This window comes from Lontra canadensis, unplaced genomic scaffold, assembly GCF_010015895.1.
Source record: "Lontra canadensis isolate GAN:19392208 unplaced genomic scaffold, GSC_riverotter_1.0 scaffold2, whole genome shotgun sequence".
NCBI classification, from domain to species: Eukaryota; Metazoa; Chordata; class Mammalia; order Carnivora; family Mustelidae; genus Lontra; species Lontra canadensis.
The window spans coordinates 37,427,666-37,451,271 of NW_022630996.1; the positions used below are offsets into that span (position 1 = coordinate 37,427,666).

The 23,606-nt window shown below is 40.5% G+C and overlaps 1 protein-coding gene across 5 annotated transcripts in view; it reads left to right on the plus strand.

Annotated features, from left to right (window-relative positions):
- The window catches only part of PDE1C (phosphodiesterase 1C), a 495,776-nt gene that overhangs the window by 422,589 nt on the left and 49,581 nt on the right, over positions 1–23,606 (plus strand). For all 5 annotated transcript variants that reach the window (XM_032872082.1, XM_032872093.1, XM_032872111.1 and 2 more), the window contains exons 14-17: positions 2,517–2,637; positions 3,540–3,715; positions 11,931–12,161; positions 18,093–18,170. In XM_032872082.1, coding sequence (XP_032727973.1) covers positions 2,517–2,637; positions 3,540–3,715; positions 11,931–12,161; positions 18,093–18,170 — 606 coding nt within the window. The remainder of the gene's footprint in view (positions 1–2,516; positions 2,638–3,539; positions 3,716–11,930; positions 12,162–18,092; positions 18,171–23,606) is intronic.

Below are 23,606 nucleotides of genomic sequence, written 5' to 3' on the forward strand. Positions count from 1 at the left end.
CTAAGGTAGAGTTTTGTACATGGCACACTTGGGTACGCAACAGAGTGTGTGGACCGTTAGAGGCAGAAAGACTTGTTGAAGGGTAATATTTGAGTTGGGGCTTAAGAAATAAGTAGGTAGTTATCTAGTTAGATGGTGTTGTTGGTTAGAGGTGTGTAAAGGGTGAGTGGAAGGGCATTCCAGGTAAGGGATTAGCATATACTGAGCAGGGAAATTTAAAATAGTCTTGTATGGTCAGGGCATTACAAACAGCTCCATACGGCTGGAGTAGTGGGCAAAGTATAGGATGAAGAGAGCGACATGTCTGGAGAGAAAATCAGGGCATATCTAAAGAATTTTAAACAAGATTTAAAAATATATAAATCGATGCTTTAGAATAAGAGTCTGCAAACTGTAGCCTGGGGACTAAATCTGGCCTACCACTTGATCCTATAAATGGTTTTATTATAACACAGCTAAGCTCATTCATTTGCAAATTGTCTGCGGCTACTTTTACACTACAGTGAGAGAGTTAAGGAGTTGTCATAGATTTGGCCCACAGAACCTAAAATATTCACTGCCTGGTCCTTTGCAGAAAGTTTGTTAACCGCAGTCTTAGAAAAATTTTCTATCAGTAGCTGGGAGGGTTCTGAGTTAGACTAGAGGCAAGGAAATCAGCCTGGTGCCTTCTGCAGGATTATAAGGAAACAATGATGGGTGATAGGATGGAGGGAGGACAGAGATTTTCCAGGAGAGGGGTAGCATGTAATATATTAAGGATTCAGCTGGATGCAAAACTAAGGTGAAGGCAGCAATCCAGACTAAGTGGTTGGACCATGGTCCCATTATAAGGGATGGAGGGGAAGCTAGTAATTTAGTTTTGGTTTGGACCTGTTGACTTTAACTTGAATGAAAACAAAAAGGTGAAAACAGTGTCATGAAACACTTCAGTTTCAGCTTAAGCCAAATTTATAAAATTAGACTGCAATTAACTGTCATACAAAGTTGGCCATCAGTGTTTCCTTATCAGGATACTATGGGTATTTGGGACAATGCTTGTTTTGCCAATTACATTGTAAGGTTTTTAGCATCCTTCATTGCTGGGCATTAAGTGCCAGGATCACCCCCTCCTCAGTCATGAAAACCAAATAGCATTTGTACAAAACACCATATTTCCTTTGATTGGTATTTCATTTCCTTCCAACTTCCATGTGGCTGTGTAATGAACCACCACCAGTAGTTTCAGATCATATATTTTCTACTACTATGTCACAGAATACCCAGGCATTTTTGGGTCATTGAGACAGTGTCTCTAACCTAACATCAATTCTCTCCCCAACATGGCAATATCTCCAAGTTCCAGTTCCAGATCCAGATCTGACCCCTCTCCCAGTTTCCAACCCTCATTCTTCTGGTTCTGCTTGCCCTCTCTCATCTGGATATGTCCCTGGCACATCATTCAGCAGATCTAAGACTGAGTCCATCGTCCTTTACCCTGGCCACAGTTTCCCCATCATCCCTCTGTTCTCTGCTTTGCTGTGGGAGGTCTCTGACAATTCCCACTTAGAAGCAGCACCCCCCCCACTGTGCTTGCACCTGTGCCTCCGTGACACCCCCGTCTTTCACTAGCACTAAATCCCGCCTTCCTTACCTTTCCTTCAAGCTGTTGCAACAGCTTCTAAAATGATTTTCCCAGCTTCAGCCTCTTCTGCTCTCTTCCCTCATGTCCATCTTGCCTGATTAACTTTCCCAAAGAATAATGAAAAAAATCTAACTGTGATTCTCTCTAAACATCTCAAGGGGCTTCTAGTACACATTCTAGGTCACACCCAACTCCTTAGGCAGATCCTTAGGAACCTCCCTCCCTGAGCTGGTGACTACCTGCCTTCCCAAACTTTCCCCTCTCCAACTCCAAAAATATCCTTAAGCCCCAGTCATTCCTGAGACACATCCTACATTTTCGCCATCCTCATCACTTGGCTTATCCTACCTCTTCCACCTCAAGTGAAGAGACTTAGGGCTCAGCTCAAACATCACAACCTCCATAAAGCTGTTCATAGGCCTCTCAGTGGGAAGGAAAATATTCTCCCTCCCTTACCTTCCCAGGGGCCATCTTTGGGCTTCTCTTTGTCCTTTTCCATGTACTCTAGGGGTCATTTTTGTGCTTAGTTAATCTCTCTTATAACGCCTTAAGGGTAGGCAGGTTGTGATCTACATCTTTGTCTCACAGGCAGCACCGACTACAGCATTTGTTGGATGGAGGGGGCGGGTTGAATATGTGTTTCTTAATCACTCGATTGAGCTAGCTATTAGAAAGTCATAGAAAAGTTATGTAAGAGAAATGGAACTGACTCACGATATTCAACTCAAGGCACATGTTAAATGAATAAAGACCAACTTCCTCTCTCCTAATCTGATCTGGAGTTCCTCTGTGGATAAATTTTAAAAGAAAGTTAAGATTCATCAGTTTCCATAGGAAAATATGGAAAGGCCCAATTAACATGTAGTTTCTCTGAGGTGTTGCTGTCTCTCTTCAGGTTTTATTGATTTCATTGTGGAGCCCACCTTCACTGTGCTCACGGACATGACTGAGAAGATTGTGAGCCCTTTAATTGATGAAACCTCCCAAACTGGCGGGACAGGACAAAGGCGTTCAAGGTGAGTGGAGAAACTTGAAGGATGGGGGTCAGATCAGCCTGTCTGTGAGGACAGAGTTGTTCCTTTGGGAGAGATGGGGGTATTTTATGATGATGTTTGCCCTCCCTCTCTTGTAAGGGGGATGTCTGCCTCTTTCTTTTTCTCAGAGGAATGGAAGCTGGACTGTCTGTGCTCTCCAGGCTGGCCTGGAAGGGAGTGACCAAGATTCACACCATGACTGGTGGGTTTCCAGTGCTGGTCCTCTACCCTTCTCTCTCTTTTGGTGCTTTTGCTCATGGCAGCACCCATCACGGCACTTTGACCTTCTGGGCCTAGGCGGTCCTTGCTCCCCATATAGCAAAAAGAAAGTACCCCTGATCAGAATTCTCACAAGAAATGAAACTGACTTTAATTTCTAGGTTTAGGAGAAGAAGGAAGTGGAGAAAGGAAAAAGAACCTGGGGTCAGAGGCACTCCAGTATGGGGTGGGGGCCTGGAGCTGGAGCAAAAGAGGTACAAGTGACTGGGTAACTTGGAAAAGTGGTCAGTGTCAAAGCAGGTAGGTATAGTGGGGAACCAGGTAGAAACCCCGTTTCAAACGGGTTAATTTCAGAGAACTGAAGACAGAGAATTCATGTGAGAGAACTCTAGTCATATTGAATAAGAGGATACCAATCAGCAGAGAAGAAATATGGGGAAAAGCAACCCTCATGAGGCTGAAACCTTGATTTTTTTTTTTTCCTGCTGAAAATACAGAATTTCCTATTTGTCACATATGGAAAATAGGAATCGCAAATTTCAGGACCCAGGAATTTGGCAACACAACTCGAGGAGTGTTAGCTACTCCTTCTTGGGCTCACTCCTTGGCATACATTTTTTTTTAAACACTCACCGTCCCCTTTGGTGTGACTTTGTGTCCTCCAGTTTGAACAGCATCAGTTCAGCGGATGCAAAGCGGTCGGGTGTGAAGAGCACTGGCTCGGAAGGAAGCGCCCCCATCAACAGTTCTGTCATCCCCGTTGACTATAAGAGTTTTAAGACAACTTGGACTGAGGTGGTGCACATCAACCGAGAGAGATGGAGGGCCAAGGTGCCCAAAGGTAACATGCTACTGGGGAATCTTCCAGGGGATCTGTCCAGACCCACTTAGAAAACAAGGCATTGCTACCCCTGATTTATAGGAATTACAAAGGAAACACAATCTCAGGATCTGGATTCAAATGGCTTGACTGGTAGGGTCCAGTGTGTGTAGCACTCAGTGCACAGTAGAATAAGGCAAGCTCCCACTTCAGCATGACCTTTGTGCTATCTGACTAAATTCTTCTTGTCGGTGTGGAGATCCTACCATGGATGGGCGTTATTTCTTGGTTTCTGCGAGACCACCTTGTCATTCTCATTTCATGTCATGTGACATAAGGATGAGGCCTACTTTCTTCCTTTATCTGAGTAAAGCCTGGCCAATAGCCACCTCTAACTTTACACTGGGATAGAAGGAACTGTAATATCCTTTCGAGCATTTTTAGCCCCCTTTCATGTTCTCAACTTATCTTCAGTCATGACTCAGGGACCTTCTGAGACCAGACAAAATTTAGGTCTCTTACTCTTCCGCCATCTTGCTCCTCCCCTCAGACTGATCTGAGATGAAGGTAGCTTGTAGGCAAAATTCACTGAGGCCAACATCAAAATTCAGATGAGAAAAGTCAGGACTCTTGTTACTATAGATAAAAAAGACTGAAATCCTTGTGCTTCTTGACAGCTGAAATCCGTTTGCTCATACACATACTCATGTTTCTCGAACACATACTACACGATCCATACGTACGACATGCTCAGCCTGTAGCCTAGGGAGGAACATGTACGTGGGATAGGGGTACAATGCCATGGCACTGGATTCTAGGGAGAGACGCAAACATAGATGGCTTTTGGAGCTCAGGGAGGGGACTGACCGCAGTGGGATTTGTGGAGGTGAGACTTCAACAATAGTCAGTGTTTGTTAACATCTACCGAATGCCTCCTACGTGCTGAGAGTATGGAGATGAAGCACAGACATCCTGGTCCTCAGAGCTTACCGTCTCCTGAGGGCAGGGGGCATTCCCACAGAGTTTCCTCCAAGGGGAGGATGGAAGTTCAGTCAAGGATTTGCGCTTGTCGCCAGCACCCATTGGCCCTGGGCCCCAGGCCCTCATTACAAGAAAGGAGAGTTTTATCCTCAAACACAACCCTGACACATTTATCAACCAGGGCCTGCACAGCAAGTCGAAGGAAGTGTGGGAGAGGCCGGGCAGGACAAGTTCTGGATCTGGAGGCCCCTCATACATCAGGGGCTGCTTCTAGTGTGGGACAGAAGAGACCCATCCCACTGCTGCAGTTGTTTAAAAGCCAGCTCCTGTGGCTTGTCCACAGAATCCTGCCCGAGTGGTTGCTCATTTCAGGTGGGGCAAAGGGTTTGTATTTATTGGCACTTTTAAGGCTTAATTGGGCCCTTATCATTTCAGGACAGAGCTACGGAGCCAACACCTCTTCCATATTTTAAATGTAGCTTCTCCCAGTCTATTCCAATGCTTGAAACATTTAAATTCTCCCTGTTGGCAGAGCTTGCAAGCAGCAATTGCGGCTACTACATCATCTCAAAAGAAGCGCTCTCTTATAATCAATTACACTCATTACATACGAAAATCCAATTCCCAACAACACACAGTCTAAAGAGGTACTTCAAAATAATTTGTTTGCAGTTCTCTGGCTTACTTAAGTTACCTTCAGAAACTGATCACCAAGGGGAGCCATAGCCGGCTTCTTTTCCAGGGGAAAACTGGCCCTTTGAGAATGTTGTAAATAAACGCTAATAATTACAAAATGTTAGGTATGCTGATTGTGATATGGTTAAGCTATTTTGGAAGCATAAAGGGACTTGTCCCTAAATCTAGGGTGTTTGAGAAGGCATCTTGTAGCCAGGACTTCAAGGATGCCTGAGGTTGAGTCCTGCAGGAGGTATTAGATTTTAAAATGGGAAACAAGGAGAAAAGAGATGGATGGAGGCACAAAGCCTGGGTTATATATGTTTCGTGGGAAGATAGTTTGAATATCAAAGCAAATTTCAGTTAGTGGGGAAATGGAGAATTGAATCCCTACTTGCACTGGGCTCTTTGGCAGATTCATGTAGATTCTTTAAGAAAATTACCTTCTGAGGGTGATAATAGATATCACAGAGTTGATGCAAAGAACAGAAATAGATTTGCAAAGCACTGAGAATGGAGCCTGCATGTGGTTAGTGCCTGATAACTCATAGCGGTTATTTTAAAAAAGCTGGAAAAGAAAGTTGAGGTTGGAATGCAGAGTTAAGAAGATGGTGCTAAAAATACCAACCTATATCTAATACTCTATCTTACCGTTTTCAGCCTCCCAGGAATGCTGTTGACTAGTTCACTGGTGCTGAGAGATCCATTTACATCTTTCTTTCCACTGGTGGTTAGTTTGTACTTGATTATCCCAGGCTGTTTTGCTCTCGTTCTTTTCTATCAGAAAACCGCAATTTTAAGAAAGTCTGACCTGCATGGGGCACTTGAACATATCTTGTTATTAAATTGATTAGAATGGGATCTAAAGTCTTAGTTTTATTAACCAACCTGATAGACAAAGCTTGCTAGACCGCAACCCATGGTTGTTAGAAATGATTAAATCAGTATTTCTTAACAGCTCTCAGGGCTGAAAATTATTACTCCCCAAGATATGTAGGCATAATAATTTGTAAGTCTGATCAATATTGATCAATTTTTTTCAGTATTTAATACTTTATAAACATTTTTTTTCTGGTGTGAAAATATGTGTTTAGGTTATAATGCTGAAATACAAATATATGTGTAAAGAAAAAAATAAAAATCACTCCTAACCTCTTCAGCCAGATATTGGTGAAATTCGGATATAATTCTTTTTAATTTTATTTATCATGCATATATATTTATATAACTAAAACTTTATATTTTGTTTTACTATTTCTATTTTAAGAATTTTATCTTGATATTGAATATTCTCAGAAAGTATGATTTAAATGGCTGCATTTTATGTAACACTCCTCTATTTCTGCACATTTTGGTTGTCAATTCTTCATTATTATATATAACACAGTTATAAACATACAAGTTCAAAAGTCTTTGAACCTGCCTCTGATTACTTACCTAGGATAAATTTCTAGATGTGGAATTCTTCTGTCAAAGTAAATGAAAAACTATAAAGCTCTTGATATGTATTATCAAATTTCTCTCTGGAAAGTTTCTTCTTCTTTTTTTTTTTTTTTTTTTTTTAACTAATGCCTTCCAAAAGAAGTGGGAGTTATTCCCAATAGAAGTGGGAGGTATTCCCCCTTCATTTTTCTCATTAGGATGTGTATATTTTTATTATTGATTCATAATAACTCTTTACATATAAAGGATGGCAATTCTTCAATTGACAAAATATCTTGGCAGTTTCTGTCATATCTAGTTTGTCATATGCCTTTTAATTTTTTGTCATATGCCTTTTAATTATGTTCTTTTTTGATAAGTATAGTCACCATCTGTCAACTTACAACATTCTTGTAGTATTATTGAGTATATTTCCTATGCTGTAGTTTTTATCTCCATGATTTATTTATTTTGTAACTGGAAGTTTGTACCTTTTTAACCTCCTTTATCTATTTTGCCCTTCCCCTTACCCATTAGCTAGCTTTGTTCATGGTCTTTTTAAATATATCCTATTTGGGGGGTGCCTAGGTGGCTTAGATGGTTAAGGTCTGTCTTGATCATGATCAAGACATGATCAAGATCATGATCTCTAGGTCCTGGGATCAAGCCACATATCAGGCTCCCAGCTCAGTGGAGAGTCTGCTTCTCCCTCCCCCCTTCCTCTCCCCCTGCTTGTGTTCTAATGAATAAATACAAAATCTTTAAATACATCCTATTTTATTTTCCCAGAGATTATCTTTACATTTTTATTGACTTATGTGTCTATCAATGTAAATATGAAATCGTATATAATGACACTCTTTGCAAATGCTGAGATATTTATTGAATTTTTATTTATTTCTTCCATAATCGATCAGTTTTTGTTGAGATACCACAAGATTTGTAATCTGAGTGATTATAAGTAAATTGTTATTTTTTAATTAACTTAACCTTAATATTACTTTTAATATTTGCTTCAAGTTTTATATCTAGCTTAACAACAATTTTTTTTAACACTAAGATTTACTAGTTTTATTGCACATCATTTATGTATTTTCCTCATTCTTGAGGATCTAATACTGGTTGAATTTTTCTCCCAGCTGGAGGACTTTTTGGCTTCCATTTTTAGAAAGACCCCGTGTGAACACCTTCTGAGTCCTTAAATATATAGAAGTATTTTGTTGTTGTTTTTGTATATAACAAAGAGTTAACTATTCAAAATTCATATAGTATTTTGGTTGTTTGTTTTTCTGTTAGTCAGTTTCTCTCCTTTTCTTTCTCTCTCTCTCTGTAGGTAGTTTAAGTAGGCAATTCAGAAAATTATATCAAGGGATAACTAGTTCAATACCATTTTTAACCAAGAGACTATAAGTCATTATTCAGAAAGGGAAGTTGAACAAAGAAATCAATGTACTTCTCCCAGAATGTATAGGCATTCAGTGTGGAATAGAACCAGCTCTCAAGAGGAATGAGAATTATGGATCATGAGGGCTCTGCTCTGCCTTGCTCTACCTTAACTCATTAGCTGCTTGTTTGGGCCATTTTCATTGTGAGACAAATCACCATAGATAGTCTGAAACAGGAAGCAAAAGGAAATGGAATTAAACTCTACTAGTCTAGAAGCCTACCAGTATGACTTAGATGCCTAAAGATGATAGATGCCTAAAACTAAGAGCTGAAAACTTAATTCTATCTATATTATCCTCAGAACCTTGTAGCACATACAAATTAATTGTACACTTAACCTACTTTTTCTCTTTGTAAGAAAGGTTTAGGTATATTAATAATTTCACCCTGAAAATATGTGGCACAAACATACTTCCTGTCAATTTTTTTTCTCATTTACATGCTTGCTTGTTTTTGTTTGTTCGTTTTAAAGATTTTATTTATTTATTTGACAGAGAGAGACATAGCAGAAGAGGGAATACAAGCAGGGGCAGAGGAAGAGGGAGAAGCAGGCTTCCCGCCAAGCAGGGAGCCCAATGCAGGGCTCAATCCCAGGACCCTATGATCATGACCTGAGCTGAAGGCAGACGCTTAACGACTGAGCCACCCAGGTGCCCCTGTTTTTGTCTATTTAGAGTAGTATCACTAGGTGCTGATGGCTTGTCACCCTAATATCATATATTTCAAAGACTCAAGGAGAGATGCAAGTAGAGAAGTAGAAGAACATTGCAGAGCCACCTGCTGGAACACAATTGCCACAGGGAAAGGAGTCATGTAGTGGAACAGGTCACCTAGGATCTGATCATGATGTCGTAGGAGCTACCATCATTAATGCAAGCATTAGTCACCTGCTGTCCACAGTAGTTGAGCAAAACCAGATTTGTTTCTAAAATGGACCTTCTCCCAGGTTTTTTTCTGCTGGATTTTCCATAAAAAATTGTTCTGACTCAGTTGTCAAATGAATTTTTTTTGCTCAGATAATATTTTATGCTCTTCTGTAGCAAACCAGAATTTAACAACTTCAGTTTTTATCAAGTTCCTTTTAACTTGAGGATATTTTGAGTGTTGGAAGCTTGCCACAGCTACAGTGGGGATTCTGTGAGAGGACTATGAGTTATTTAACCTGGTACTTGAATTTGAATGAAAATTCCCCTCCCTATCACTTTTCCTCTGTGTGGTGAATACATCATCTTTTTACTCACCTATATTAGTGGTTAAGGAAACCAACATTTGTCAAATGGCTAGCTCCCCCAGGATAGGACTTTAGAGTTTGTACACTTTCTGTATTTTACACAGGCCTGGATTACAGATGATGGAATAGGTACAAGTCAGGTTCATTGGCAGATAGGGGGAACCATACCCTGTGTTTCATTTAGTTAACAGATACTCCATGTGTATCTGCTATGTGCCAGGTGCTGTACCAAGCACTGGAATTCAGTGATGGAGATGACATTTAACCTCTGTCCTCAGGGCACTGTGGGAGGATGAGAGGAAGTCAGGGTGAATATTCTATGGGGCCTTCTGTGACCCTGTAGTCCAATGAGAATACCATCTCAGCATCTGCAAGGGCATTCTCTTACCCTTTAGTTGCACCTTTCTGTAGAAGTCAGAAGACAAATTATACTCTATATGTGCATAATTATTTAATTTTGTAAAGAAATCTTTACATACCTTTTCATTATAAAGTATAAATGCATCTTGTTGGGTAGCAGAATGTCAGGAAATATTGAATGGCAAACATTTAAAATTTAAATCCATGCTTGTCCATACTGATTGCATATTAGAATCATCTGGAGAGCATGTAAAATATCCTACCCTTGCCCCTCTCCCTCCACAATATGATTTAATGTGTCTGGGGTGAGGCCAGGGCATTGAATTGGATGGGTTGGAAGGATGAATCAATGAAAAGATTAATGAAAACTTCATAAGATATTAAGGAGGACATTTGAGCCAGGCAGATGTAGGGGGAGGAAAAGCAAAATGAAGCTGGAGAGCAAAGACATCCATAAAATACAATGCCATAAAGCCCCACGAACATATGAACTGGATCAGATTTGGGCTTTTGTGATCTTAAGCAGCTAGGACAAGGGGAGACATAACCACCCTGGTGCCCATTAGATTACAAACAAACTTGTTGTCTGTGAAGGCTAGTTTTTTTAGGAGCAAGACTAACCAAGGAAAATAAAGAGGACCCTTGATAATGAGATGTGGGATATTTTTAACCCATCTGGAGAAAAAAAATGCAGTAGTGCTTTTTAGAATGGATGGCACAATCTGGAAGGCCTTTTGAATCAGTTGGATGTTAAACGGGCTGAGTCTGTCCCGTAAGGGAGGACTGGTCTCTGTTAGGTGCGTGTCACTTCCTACAGCCCAGCACCTCTTCATTGCCTCAACCCCCCTGTAATACCTCAGCTCTGCCTGTCCTTGGTTGTTTGACCACTTCATCTGTCGACAACCGCTTCTAGATCCGTGTTAGCCATACTGACTAACTCAGAATCCCTTGAACATACCAAGCTCATTCTGACCTCATGGCCTTGACGTTTTCTATGTCCTTGGCCTGGAATGTTAGTTTCCCTGATTATTTCATGGCTGGCAATTCATCATTAAGAATTTGTCAGGTAGCACTCTCTTTACCTCCTAATCTAATGCCACCTCCTCCCTTACGCTGATCCTGTTCCTTCATAGTACTTTGCTTTCCTTTTTGCTTTACCTTTTTCACCACCTGAAATCATCTTACTGACTGGTTTACTTAATTATGGTCTTTTCAGTTCCCATAAGTCTTGTTTGCTCCTACATTCCCAGTGCCTAAAATGGTACTTGATACTGTCACTCCTCAATAAATATGTTGAATGAATGAACCAATCTTTTCATGAATACTTGATTATATGCAATGATGCTCTGTTTTTGATGTCAGACCTTGAGAGTCAGACCTTTTCAGAGTAAGGAGAATTGGAAATAAGGCTGACATCCTCTCATTAAAGGGGAAGATCCAGACCAGGGTACCTGCCCAAACTAAAGGCTACCTTTAATCTTGTGGACAGTTTGAAGACTGTGCTTTTTGTAAGGCCTAATTATTCTCTTCCTACTTTTAATTTCACAAACAGTGACCTGAAACGGTGGCGGTTATTTTTCCTGTCTTTCTGTTTTGTCATCAGTTGTTTGTATTTAAACTCCAGAGCCTAAGCGAATCTCCATGAAACTCCCGATTTCTACTGAGGCCATGGGAGGGTTTTGTAGTGTCCCTGAGCCTTGACTTCACATTTCTAAAAGAGGTTTTTAATAATGGTAGCTACCGCCTACGTCTGTTTTGAGTATGAAAAAGTAATCCTTAGAAAGCGCTTAGCATAATACCTGTCAAAGAGGACACACTCAAGAGAAGTTATTGATGATAAATATTGAAAATGCCAATTGTTATATTGGTTTATTATTATTATCCTTATTATTATTACTTTCTCCCTGCCCCTTCTGCTCACCCACTATTTCCAGAAATGACATCACCAGGAACCGATTTTATTGGTTTCCTGAATATGGACACTAATCTCACTTGAATTAACCAGAAATAGACCCCAAACACTCAGTGCAAATATTTGTTTTTGTTTAAAGAGGCAGTTCTCCTAATAGCATGGCTTCTTTTCATCTTTTCTGTGCCTTTCCTGACTTGCCATGGGAACAGAGGAGAAGGCCAAGAAGGAAGCAGAGGAAAAAGCTCGCCTGGCTGCAGAGGAGAAGCAAAAGGAAATGGAAGCCAAAAGCCAGGCTGAAGAAGGCGCAGCTGGCAAAGCCGAGAAAAAGACATCTGGGGAAGCTAAGAATCCAGTCAATGGAACGCGTACGAACAAAAGCGACAACGCTCGTGGGAAAAATTCCAAAGCTGAGAAGTCCTCAGGAGAAAAACAACAGAATGGTGAGTACAGTTTCACTGGTGAAAGGCTCTTTTCAGGGTGTTAATGATGTGATGAATGGAAACTGGCAAATAACCGCACCTAGGAGGATGGCCCTCGGAGCCTCGTCTCTGCTGCCCCCCCCCCCCCCGCCGAGCTGCTGCTCATCACACCTCACTGGGTCATGGATTCCATTAGGATCCCATCAAAAGCAGCCAGAGGCTGGCTTGGGCCTTTCTCTCTGGGGAGATTTATGCTTGTCAGACCTTTCCCAGCTGTTCTGGAGACTCTGGTCAGTGCTGGCCTGTCCACTGGGGAAGTAACTATTACCAATCTGAGCACATTCCTGAGTGCTTACTGCCCAGATGCGTGGATGGAAAGTGTCTTCCATATGTACCCTCCCTCTAGCCGGCAGGGCTGGGACTCAGGTCTGTGTGTCTGTAGGTGAATAAATATATACATTAGAATGACCACCTGTCCCCTTTGCCTGGGGACTGAGGAGCTTCCTGCATCTAGAGCTTTAGATTCTAAAACCAGAAAAGTACCAGCCAAACCCGGATGATCTAGTCATCACCTTAAATGCACTGTGCTTGACGCTGAGAATTTAGAAGTAGAAAGGCCACAGGAAGTCCACAATCTCATAGAGGACATGGACATCCTTAGAAATAATTCTGAGCAAGTAACAGTCATGGCAAGGCAGCCAAACTTAGCTCAAGGATCATGTCAAAAAAGAGACATTGGCCTTCTTGTGTCTGAGGCTCGTAGAATGGAGAAATGTCCAAGAAAGCTTCAGGGACTGGTGGTGCCTGAGCCGTTTTCAATGCTGAACTTCGCTGGTCGGATGGGGGGGGTGGGGACTTCTTCACCAGAGGGACCAAGACAAGCTGAGGCACAGGGCATGGAATGGTTACCTTGTTTAGGGAAGAGCAGGAAGTTCAGAGTCTCTGGAACTTTCAAGGGCCCGGTTGTAGCAAGGTAGTTTTGCAGTCTGACAGACTTGGATTCGAGGCACAACTGTGCCTCTCACTTCTTGGTGGCCTTGATCAGGTTACTTAGCCTTCTACTGGCTCTGTGAAGTGTGCAGAGTAATACCAGCTCACGGCAGGGCCACTTATGAGCCTCCAATAATGAGAATGAGAGCCGGAACAATGACAACAATAGAATAATTAGCATTTATTGACTATCGACCAGATGCTCTTTTAAGTACTCTCTTTACTTGTTTATTCTCTTATCCGCCTGGTAGGCCACTCTGTAGCTATTATGCAACATAGTCTGAATAAATGAGGAATATGTAGAAGATGCTTAGCACAACACTCTCCAATTATTTTTACAATGAACATATAGAACATGTAGAATCAGAAAACAGTATTTTAATACATATGATAATGTTAATGACTCATATCATGTTCTAAGAGCTTTGCATAAATTCCCTCAAGTAACCGTGTGAGCTCCCCAGGAGGTAGAAAAAACTTGTCCAGTTTCTCAGCAACCTGGTTCTGGAGACTGCTCCTAAGTAGCTTTGTCTTCAAGTGCATCATTGTCCAGAAAGTATGTTCAATTATATAAGAATTTATGATATACCCGTTGGAGTTTTTAGAGGGCAGTGCATAAGACCCCCTCTTGTCCCCTCCGGAGGTCAGAACCAACGAAGAGAGAGATACCAGAATCAGAAAGTCAGTGGTCAACATATTAGTTCTCTTGCACCTGGAGTTGAATTGGAAAGTGTGACTTGGTCTGCTGAGCACATGGGCTTCTTCACACATCTGCCTTGAAGTGAGCTTAGCCAACCAGATACTGGCAGGGCAGGCGGGCCTAGGACCTGCCACCTCATTCTCACCCCAGGACCCGAGCACCCCAGCACCCCCAGAAGGTTGCTTCTGGAGTGATGCAAAAAGTGTGTGTCTTGTAGAAAACACATCTCGGAGGGAGCTGGGAACTAGAGAAATGGGTGGCTGAACTGAACTTTGCATTCTCAAACTCCTCCTAGATGAGCCTCTCCTTCTCAAAGGAGGAGTATGGAAGGGCTCCTGAGAGAGGCAAGATATGTTTCTTCCCTACTTTTTCTTTCTTTTAGGAAAGTGGGTTAAAATGCCTTTTCCTTCATAAAAGTAATATGAATAGCATATTGAATGCTTAATATATGCCAGACATTGTACATGAGATTCTACCTACATTAAGTCATTTAAAAATGCCAACAATCCTCTGAGGTAGATATACTGATTCCCGTTTTGCAGATGAGGAAACAGAAACTCAGAGAGTTTAAATCACTTGCTTACGGTCAAGCAGCCACTAAGTAGAGATTTCAAGTCAAATTCAGGTCTGGGTCCAAATTCTGTGTTTCGTTATCACCATGTCCATTCTATTAGCAAGTTTTGGTGCTATTGGGGAGAGTGGGAAATCAGAGGAATATTGAGGCTCAGTCGAGGTCCACGAGAAGCTTATAATCTCTTCCAGGGTTTGGTGTACTTTTTCTGTAAAGGATCAGATAGTAAATATTGTAGACTTTGAGAGCCATGCCGTCTCTACTGCAACTGCTTAACACTCCTGTTTTAGTGCAAAAGCAGCCACAGATAACATATAAACAAGTGAACATGGCTGAATTCCAATAAAAATTTGTTTCTAAAAATGCAAGTTTAAATTCTATATACTTTTCAAATACCATTAAATATTCTTCTCTTTTTTTCAACCATTTAATCATATAAAAACTATTCTTAGTTTTGGGACCATATAAGACCAGGCACTGGGAGCACGTTTGGCTCATGGGCCAGAGTTTACCAACCCCTGGTCTGGTCAGGGAGAGAAACCAATGAACATAAACATGCCAGTCATAGAGAGGGTTATACATTCTATGAGATAGGTATAAACAAATACCTAGAGAGAGCAGAGGTGGCAGAAATCAGTTCTGAAGACCATTAGAGGGAGAGCCTGAAAGAAACAAACAGGAGCCTGAGTTTTCGACTAGGCTGGGTTGATTTCACAACTGTGTTTATTTCCCAAAGTAATCAACAGTCTGCCATTTCCCTTAAAAATTAAGTATTAAATGAGAGATGGGAAAAGAAGTCAATTTTAAGCAATAATAAGAAAGGCTAATGGTGGTTCAGGACTGTGTTACAGCAGCCTAATGAAAATGATTTATAACTGTGCAGAAAGGCTCTTTTGTTTCCCCTGTTTATTGAGTAACAGCTCACATCAGCCATTACTCCATATACAACCCATGGGAAATTACTTAATGGATTCTGTTCAAGGAACATCATCAAACAAACATGTGTCACTTTCCCATCATCCTTCTTTGTGGTCTCCTAAGATACTTCTGGGATGGAACCAGAGGACGGTGGTTAAGTGGAGGTTCTAGAGGTGTTCTCATCAGCCACTAGGAGATCCCCTAAGCTTTGGTCTCCATCAAGTTACTTCCTTTCTCAGCCTCCCCAAGCCTGACTGAGGACAAGGCAGGCTGCCCACAGGCTGTTGGCTGGCAAATTGAACCTCTCCTGCGACTTCTGGAAGACATCCTGGTCTTGTTGCAGCTGTGGATAAAGCTCCAGTCCAGGGAAACCTTGAAGGCATAAAGTATTGTGCATTAGGGTGTAAAGGCTCATTTAAAAAAGAAAGACATTTTTCTGCAGGGAATTAGTTTGACTACAGGGCTCAAGATCCTTGATTCCATCTCTGGATCCTTAAAAGAAGTAGGAGCCAGTATTTGGAATGTTCCGAGGGACTTCCAAAGGAATCCTCTTTTTGGCCACTGATGGTGGTAAAGGGTGATGAGTATGTCCTTCACTTGAATTCCTCCTGCTTACACTCTGGCTGGAGTTGACCCCCTTTCCCTTTAATCCCTTCAGCCAGTTAATCCCATTTCAGAATTAAGAGTAAGAGGAAACTTGGGGAGTTTATTGACTCCTAACTTAGCTTAGGATTTATCAAATTCCTTTGGAAGATACTTACTTTGTCAAATATATCACAACCCAAAATGGTCTTGAATCGTCCTTAGATAACCAATTCTTTATAAATGTGTGGGCCAAAAGCATTTAAAAATGGCAGCAATAAATAGAAGCCTGAAATTGGAAACTTGAGCTTCGTAGGGAAGTTAGAGCCTAGCTTCTAGAATCAGACCCATCTATGTATAATGTGGTAGATTGCTTTATTTATGCCTTAGGTTCTGTAGCCATAGAACAGAGATGGTGATAGAAGTTTCGTATCCATTCTTCACAAGTTGGTTTGAACAAATCACTTTGTGGAAAGATCAGTTGGCCATCTCTGTAAAAACTGTCAGACAGATGGCTTAAACCAGATCTACGGCTGCCAACAGGAACAGTTTTGCTGCTGGAAGGAGCCACACATGCAAGGTTATGGGCAGAGGCGGGGCCCAGGGTGGTGTACAAACCACTGGCAGGCGGCCGGCGTGCTGCTCAACACAGCAGGATGGACCAGCGTGTGACTCAGTGGCTACAGGGAAGCCAGAGGAAAACTCACCCTTGGAAAACATCCTCAATCATTTGATGAGTTTGTTATTCTGCAAATTGATTGTTTTGTGAATTAAACTGTGATGAATTTGTCTACTTTCCATCGTAGTACCTTCACAACGGGGTTGTTAGAAGAATTTAATGAAACGATGCAGGCAATATGTCTGGCACAAAGAAAGCAGGAAAGATAAGACCCTGCTTTCTCCTTCCTGGCTGCAATTATTCTTAGGGTCTTCTTGCTTCAAGAAGTTTGAGTATTTTAGTTGTAAATTGTTCTGGGTTTTATGCAGGCTAAAAAGAAAGATGCCGCTAGTAAGACTGTAAGAAAAATTTCCAAAAGTTGAGAATAAGGCTGGGGAAAGGATGCCATGTCCTTTCAATGTCATAGTGGCAAACTGTTGAACAGACATGGCCAGGGATTATGTAATTATCTTAGACAGGGGTCGGCAAGAAGTCTTCTGTGTCGGCCCAGCCAGTAACTCGTCCTGGTTTTGCCTGTCTCTGTCACAACTATGCAGCGCTTATCACTACGGCGTGGAAGCAGCCACAGACAGTATGTAAATGAATGCATGTGACTATTTCCAATGATCTCTGTTTCCAGATTGGCCCCCGGGCTACAGGTGGATGACTCCTGCTTTAGGAGAACATGACTGTTTAACTTTGTCATTTACTATTGACACAAGCCTAGGTACTGCGAAGTTGTGTGGTAACTTACAGATTTTTGACTGTTAGAAGAGATGACCCCCTTGCCCACCGGTTATGATTTTATTGCCCTGAGGACATAGCCAGTTTTATTTCTAACACAGCAATCTCATTTTAAAGGTTTTCTAAAAGGCCTCTAAATACCCATTTCCTTAAATGCCCTTGGCACCATCCTTACTATCTCTCTGATTCTTTCGTGAATGAATTAAGTTTTTGACACATGTTTATTCTACATCTGTTTGCATAGTGTTTCTGAACACTTACAAATTATATTTCGACAAGCTCGTTACTTAGAATACCGTTTATAACTCCGTTTTAGAGTTCAAATATCATTGCGTGGTGTGCCAGAGATCACATTCACTACCTTAAATACGTTTGTCCTTATAGTAGGTCTGTAAAGTAGCTATTATTATCGCCATTTTGCAGATGAGGAAACTGACACCTATAGAACTTGAGTAGCTATGAGCTGGCATAGTTTACATTTGACCTAAGTTTTTCTGCTCTCCACAGCCCAATAATAAAGCTGAACTTCTTTTCTCAAAAATAAACATTATTGGCTCAAGTGCTCAAGTTGTTTAACAGGAACTTTGTCTTAATTTCTGGATCATAATCTAACTTTTAAGACCTAATATATGGTTTAAAAAGGTATTTACATTCAGACATGTACCCCCTCATGACTAAAATTATGTACTTTTTTTCTTTTTCATCTTTTTACCTTGACAAGTTTAGGACTATTTATAACTTCCCTTTTAGCTGTATACATATGCTGTTTGTCATGTTTATTACTTTCAGGTGACGTGAAAAATGGTCAAAATAAGACAGACAGGAAGGATCAATCCAATGTCGGAAGTGATTCAAAGAAAGCAGATGGTAAGAGCATAATTCCCATTATATTTTTCCATAAAATGTGCAATTTAATGCAGGTTTGTTAGAATTACACCTAGAATTGAATTGTGATTGTTAATATAGTCTTATATTATACTGTGAAAAATCCCTTCACTACATGTAGGGAGTATTCCATCCCTATTTCAGCAATTTACAGATTAGCATTGTGTCTCTTCCCCTCTGCCATCCTTTGCTCCATCTCAAATGCATTCTATACTCTCTCTCTTCACTACTTGCCATTTTTTCATTTTCACTTTAAAGTTGCCTCAGGACTTACTGTTTGGAATGGAATGGACTACGAGTCTTTGGTTGTGAATTGTGCAGCATAAATGGGAAGTGCTCCATGTTTTCAGTTTTAGCATTTTCTCTTTTAATGAGGAATTACTGCTTTTGGTAAGAAGAGAAATCTGCTCGGTGTTATCACTGTGTTGGGAGGCCCACATGTTGGAGAATGTGCATAGTTGTAGAATGCAGGTTGGTCAGCAAGAACAAGTCTCAAAGGCGAGTTCCGAATGGCAATCCCCACCAAACTAGTTAGACTGAACCTACCTTGTTATGTGCTCCATGAACATTGCTTTTACTTTTCACAAAGAGCATTCTACTCTCTCTAAAGCCTGAAAAGTTCAGATTATATTATCCTTCAGACTTTGTACTAGCCTACTGAGAAAACTGTTCTCACCTTTTATATCAACCTCCTGTTTCATTTGTAACATGGGCTTATTCTTGGCGACTCCTTCATACATGTACATGATATTAAACTGAACATGCATGCTTACTTCGGCAGCACATATACTAAAACTGAAAATGCAAGCTTCTAGAGTTAGCGGTTTGTGTTAAGAGTCCCAGATGCTTTTGAATCATACCTCGCTAGAGACATTGCATTGGATGCTAAGCTGTTCTTTGATGGTTTGGTTTTAATGTCATTGAAGGACAGCTGCTGAGTATCCAGATTGAGGAGTAAGAAGAAATTTGAACACAACTCCACCTATTAAAAAGGAAGCAGCCCCTCTAGCTTTCATCTCTAAGCCACTGTGACAGGCTTTCTTTACTCATATGCACGAAATCAGTTCTCAAGACTTTTCTTTTAAGCTCATTCAATAATTCACTCCAGGTGTCTTATCACATAATTCCTAGGGAACACCCATGTGCAGTTTTTCACCGAATTGTTTATGCAAATGGAAACCATATATCTAATAAAAATAAAAATAAATAGCTCCTTGAATGATTGTGACTAAGACATGAATTACACAGAGACAAAACAGAATTCAAGGGGCGCCTGGGTGGCTCAGTGGGTTAAGCTTCTGTCTTCAGCTCAGGTCATGATCTTGGGATTCTGGGAGCGATCCCCACATTGGGCTCTCTGCTCAGCAGGGAGCCTGCTTCCCTCTCTCTCTGCCTGCTGCTCTGCCTACTTGTGATCTCTCTCTCTCTCTTTCAAATAAATAAATAAAATCTTAAAAAAAACAACAACCCACAAAAAAACCCCCAGAATTCAAAATGACAGTTATCCTAGCCAAACTTTATTATGGGTAAGGTTTATTGCCAGATATCATTAAACCCAAGTCAAGGTAACACAAGCCAGAACATGTACAGTAGAGGAGAATGGTGTTAGATATAAACCCAGCACCTGGACACCTGACCCATCCTGCACCCAGTGACTAGCCCATCTGAATTCCTACAGCATAAAAGTGCAGAGTAAGTCCCAAATCTTTAATATGGGATCTTGTTGCATTTTTATATTGTGCTACAAATATCTATAATATACATACATCATCTGTTATGATGGTGTCATGTGGGCTTGTGAGTTAAATTTTATTACCTTCATTAAGCACTTTTATTTTACCGGTGCCATTTGTAATTGAATTGTCCCCAAGTATTTAAAATAATTAAACAGATTTTTTAAAAAAGAGGGGTGTGGGAAGGGATCAACAGATATTATGTTCTATTGAACAAATAAATGTAAAGCTTGATTGCTTAATGAACACGATTCTGGATCCCACTGGACAATGAAAAGCATTCAATAAATAAAGAAGAGATATTTTCTGATGTCTATTCCTTTTCCCCTCCATAACTCTAACTTTACTCTGCTTCCAGTGGGTCAGGTGTGTTTATACTAGCAAGCTTATACACAAACTTGGACATGAACAACTTTCTATTTTAATTTCATTGATGGGCTAATGTGACATCAGTCGTTCTCACTGCTTTGATATCATAAGGACACAGATCACTGGGCTTCCGTTACTTGTGCTATCTTGGCCAAAAATCTTTCCCAGGACTAAAGCCATTCTTGGTGGCATGAAATGGAATAGATTTTGATCAGCCTCATTTATCTCTTCACCTTTGGTCATCAAAAGTCTCTACTTAAGGAAGAATTTTAAGTGATATATGGATCAGAGGGTACATCGATTATTAAAAGCTGCCTAGTGGGCGCCTGGGTGGCTCAGTGGGTTGAGCCGCTGCCTTCGGCTCGGGTCATGATCTCAGGGTCCTGGGATCGAGTCCCGCATCGGGCTCTCTGCTCAGCGGGGAGCCTGCTTCCTCCTCTCTCTCTGCCTGCCTCTCTGCCTACTTGTGATCTCTCTCTGTCAAATAAATAAATAAAATCTTAAAAAAAAAAAAAAACTTTTAAAAGCTGCCTAGTAATAACTATATACATTTTGAACATTTCTTTTTAATAGATCCTATTACATTTGATGATGAGAGGTAGTTTAACTATTGTTAATGCCTCTCCCCCTAATACAAGCTTTGGGAGCCGGGGTGACCAGCTCTGTCTAATTTTTGAGAGGGAGTATCCAAGCCCAATTCAGTGCCCAGTATGACCAAACCCACTATGGTTTGAAGTTAGAACATTGTACCCATTCAGAAAGAAACCTGATGGAAACTGGACCACAGTTGGTTATTCACAAACTCCACTGAGCTGAGGCACACACAGAGGGAAGGGGTGTGTGCTAAAAGCATAAATTATATCCTGGCATAGTGAAAACATTGCAGTTGAACATTATCTCTGTCAGGCTACTGAGGTACTACTTAGTATCCTGCAGCACTGATTTTCAAACTGGCTTCAAAGAATGAATGTCCTTTGAAACTACATTGTTTACTCTTAGGGAGAAATGTACTAACATAAAAAGATCGGGGCCTCTGAGCCAAGATTCTCTCAGGGCCTAAACTTTTACAGTGTCACTGGGAGACTGGCGGGGTGCCAGTGAATGAATTATTTTCAGTGTGTTTTTAGTCATGTTTGAAACAGCATAGTCTCTTGGACCTGCCATAATTTTTTATAGTTGCCCAGAAATATAAATTTGCTTTTAACTTTGACTACATTAAAGAGATATAAGAGATAGCCACCATTTGTGTCTCTCAAAAGATTGATTATATGATATAACATATAAGATATAAGAGATAGCCACCATTTGTGTCTCTCAAAAGATTGATTATAATTAGGCCCTATGGGGTTGTTTGCCAAGTCCCAGAGAGAGAGTTCAGCAGGAATTTCTCCTTCACTGAATGTTCTGGAAATTGGAGTGTTTAAGAGTGTTCATGAAATTTAAAAGTCAACTGTGTAGAGTGAAAAGAGTGGACAAAAGACCATCTATGTACCTCTGCTTCTGCCAAATAGGACTAATAAGAATTAGATTCACCCTTTCACCTGAAACAATAATAATCATAATAAAAGACAACTTACGTGGAAAAATAGTTTTCAAGATACTGGACGTTAAGAAATGAAGAACAGTAATCTCCAAGAAATAGGAAACAAATGATATAATACCTATGATTGCTCCAGCTTACTCCTTTGAGAGGATTTCCAAGCAACATATGAGGGAGAACCGAGGCAGACCTGATAGACTTCTTGAGTTGAAGAGTTGAATCAGGGTCTGGGGAGAGCCATTGTGGCTCAAGTTAACAAGATAAAGTACCAGAGAGGGGAGAGCTGTAGAGATATAGAACTCCAGAAATCTAAAGAGTAGTCATTCATCAGAGTCCTGATTGACCCATACAGATAAGAAACTACCTGAGATCAGGAAAGAACCATTCAAGAGGATTAGAGGGAATGGTTCTAATGTTCACACTTCATATAAGGCAAGAAAAGTGCCTATTCCCAATAGCCAGACTTGAATACCTCATAATTTAAAGGGAATTGGGTAGAAGCCACCTTAAAAAAAAAAATTGTCTTATTTTGTTAGTTGGGGAGTAAATAGTTGTAAGCTAAATGCTGCTTTGGTCTCACCTAATAAACCTTGAAAACAAGACATAAAAGGATCAAAGTGTTTCCAAATAACTGCACCCCAAAGTTCGTGTATAGGAATACAAAAGTATCCAGTACCCAACAAGGTAAAATTCACCATATCCAATATCCCATCAAAAACTACTGGATGTGCAAAGAAGCAAGAAAATACTATGCATAATAAGAGAGAGAGAGAGAGAGAACTGAAACAGAAGTTAGAATAGCAGACAAGAATATTAAAGCAGTTCTTATAACTATAACCCATATGTTTGAAAGTTGATTAGGGATATGGGAGATATAAAGAAGGGAAAATCGAACTTCTAGAAATAAGCACTATAATGTATGATTTAGAAAACATACTGGATGGTATTAGCTAAAAACATCGGATGAAATTAATAATAAGTGAAAATAATAAGATGAAAATAATAATAAGAGATTAGACATTGTAGAAGAAAAGAATAGTGAAAAACTATCCAAAATAAAACAGAAAAAAATTGTAAAGAGCAACAGTGAATTTTAGGACATCTTCAACAGCCTAATGTATGTAACTGGAGTTCCTAACATAAAGAAGAGAGAGGAAGAAAGAAAAATATTTGATGAAGTAATTTACTTGGGCAAAGCAAATTTTGCCCAATGATAAAAACTACAAATGCACAGACTCAAGAAGCTCAGTAAAGCCCAAGCACAAGAAATTTGATAAAATTACACCAAAACATGTCATAATCACATTATTCAAAACCAGTAATGAAGAGAAAATTTAAAAACAGCAAGAAGGATAAAAATTTTCATGTACAATTGAACAAAGATGAGGATAACTATAGATTTCTTATCAGAAACAATGCAAGTGAGAAGACAGTGGAGCAACATCTTTAACATGCTGAAAGAATAAAATAATTCAATTAAGAATTCTATACCCAGGGAGGAGTCAAGATAGCGGAGAAGTAGCAGGCTGAGACTACTTCAGGTAGCGGGAGATCAGCTAGATAGCTTATCTAAAGATTGCAAACACCTACAAATCCAACGGGAGATCGAAGAGAAGAAGAACAGCAATTCTAGAAACAGAAAATCAACCACTTTCTGAAAGGTAGGACTGGTGGAGAAGTGAATCCAAAGGGACGGGAAGATAGACCGCGGGGGGAGGGGCCGGCTCCCGGCAAGCGGCGGAGCAACGGAGCACAAAAGCAGGAATTTTAAAAGTC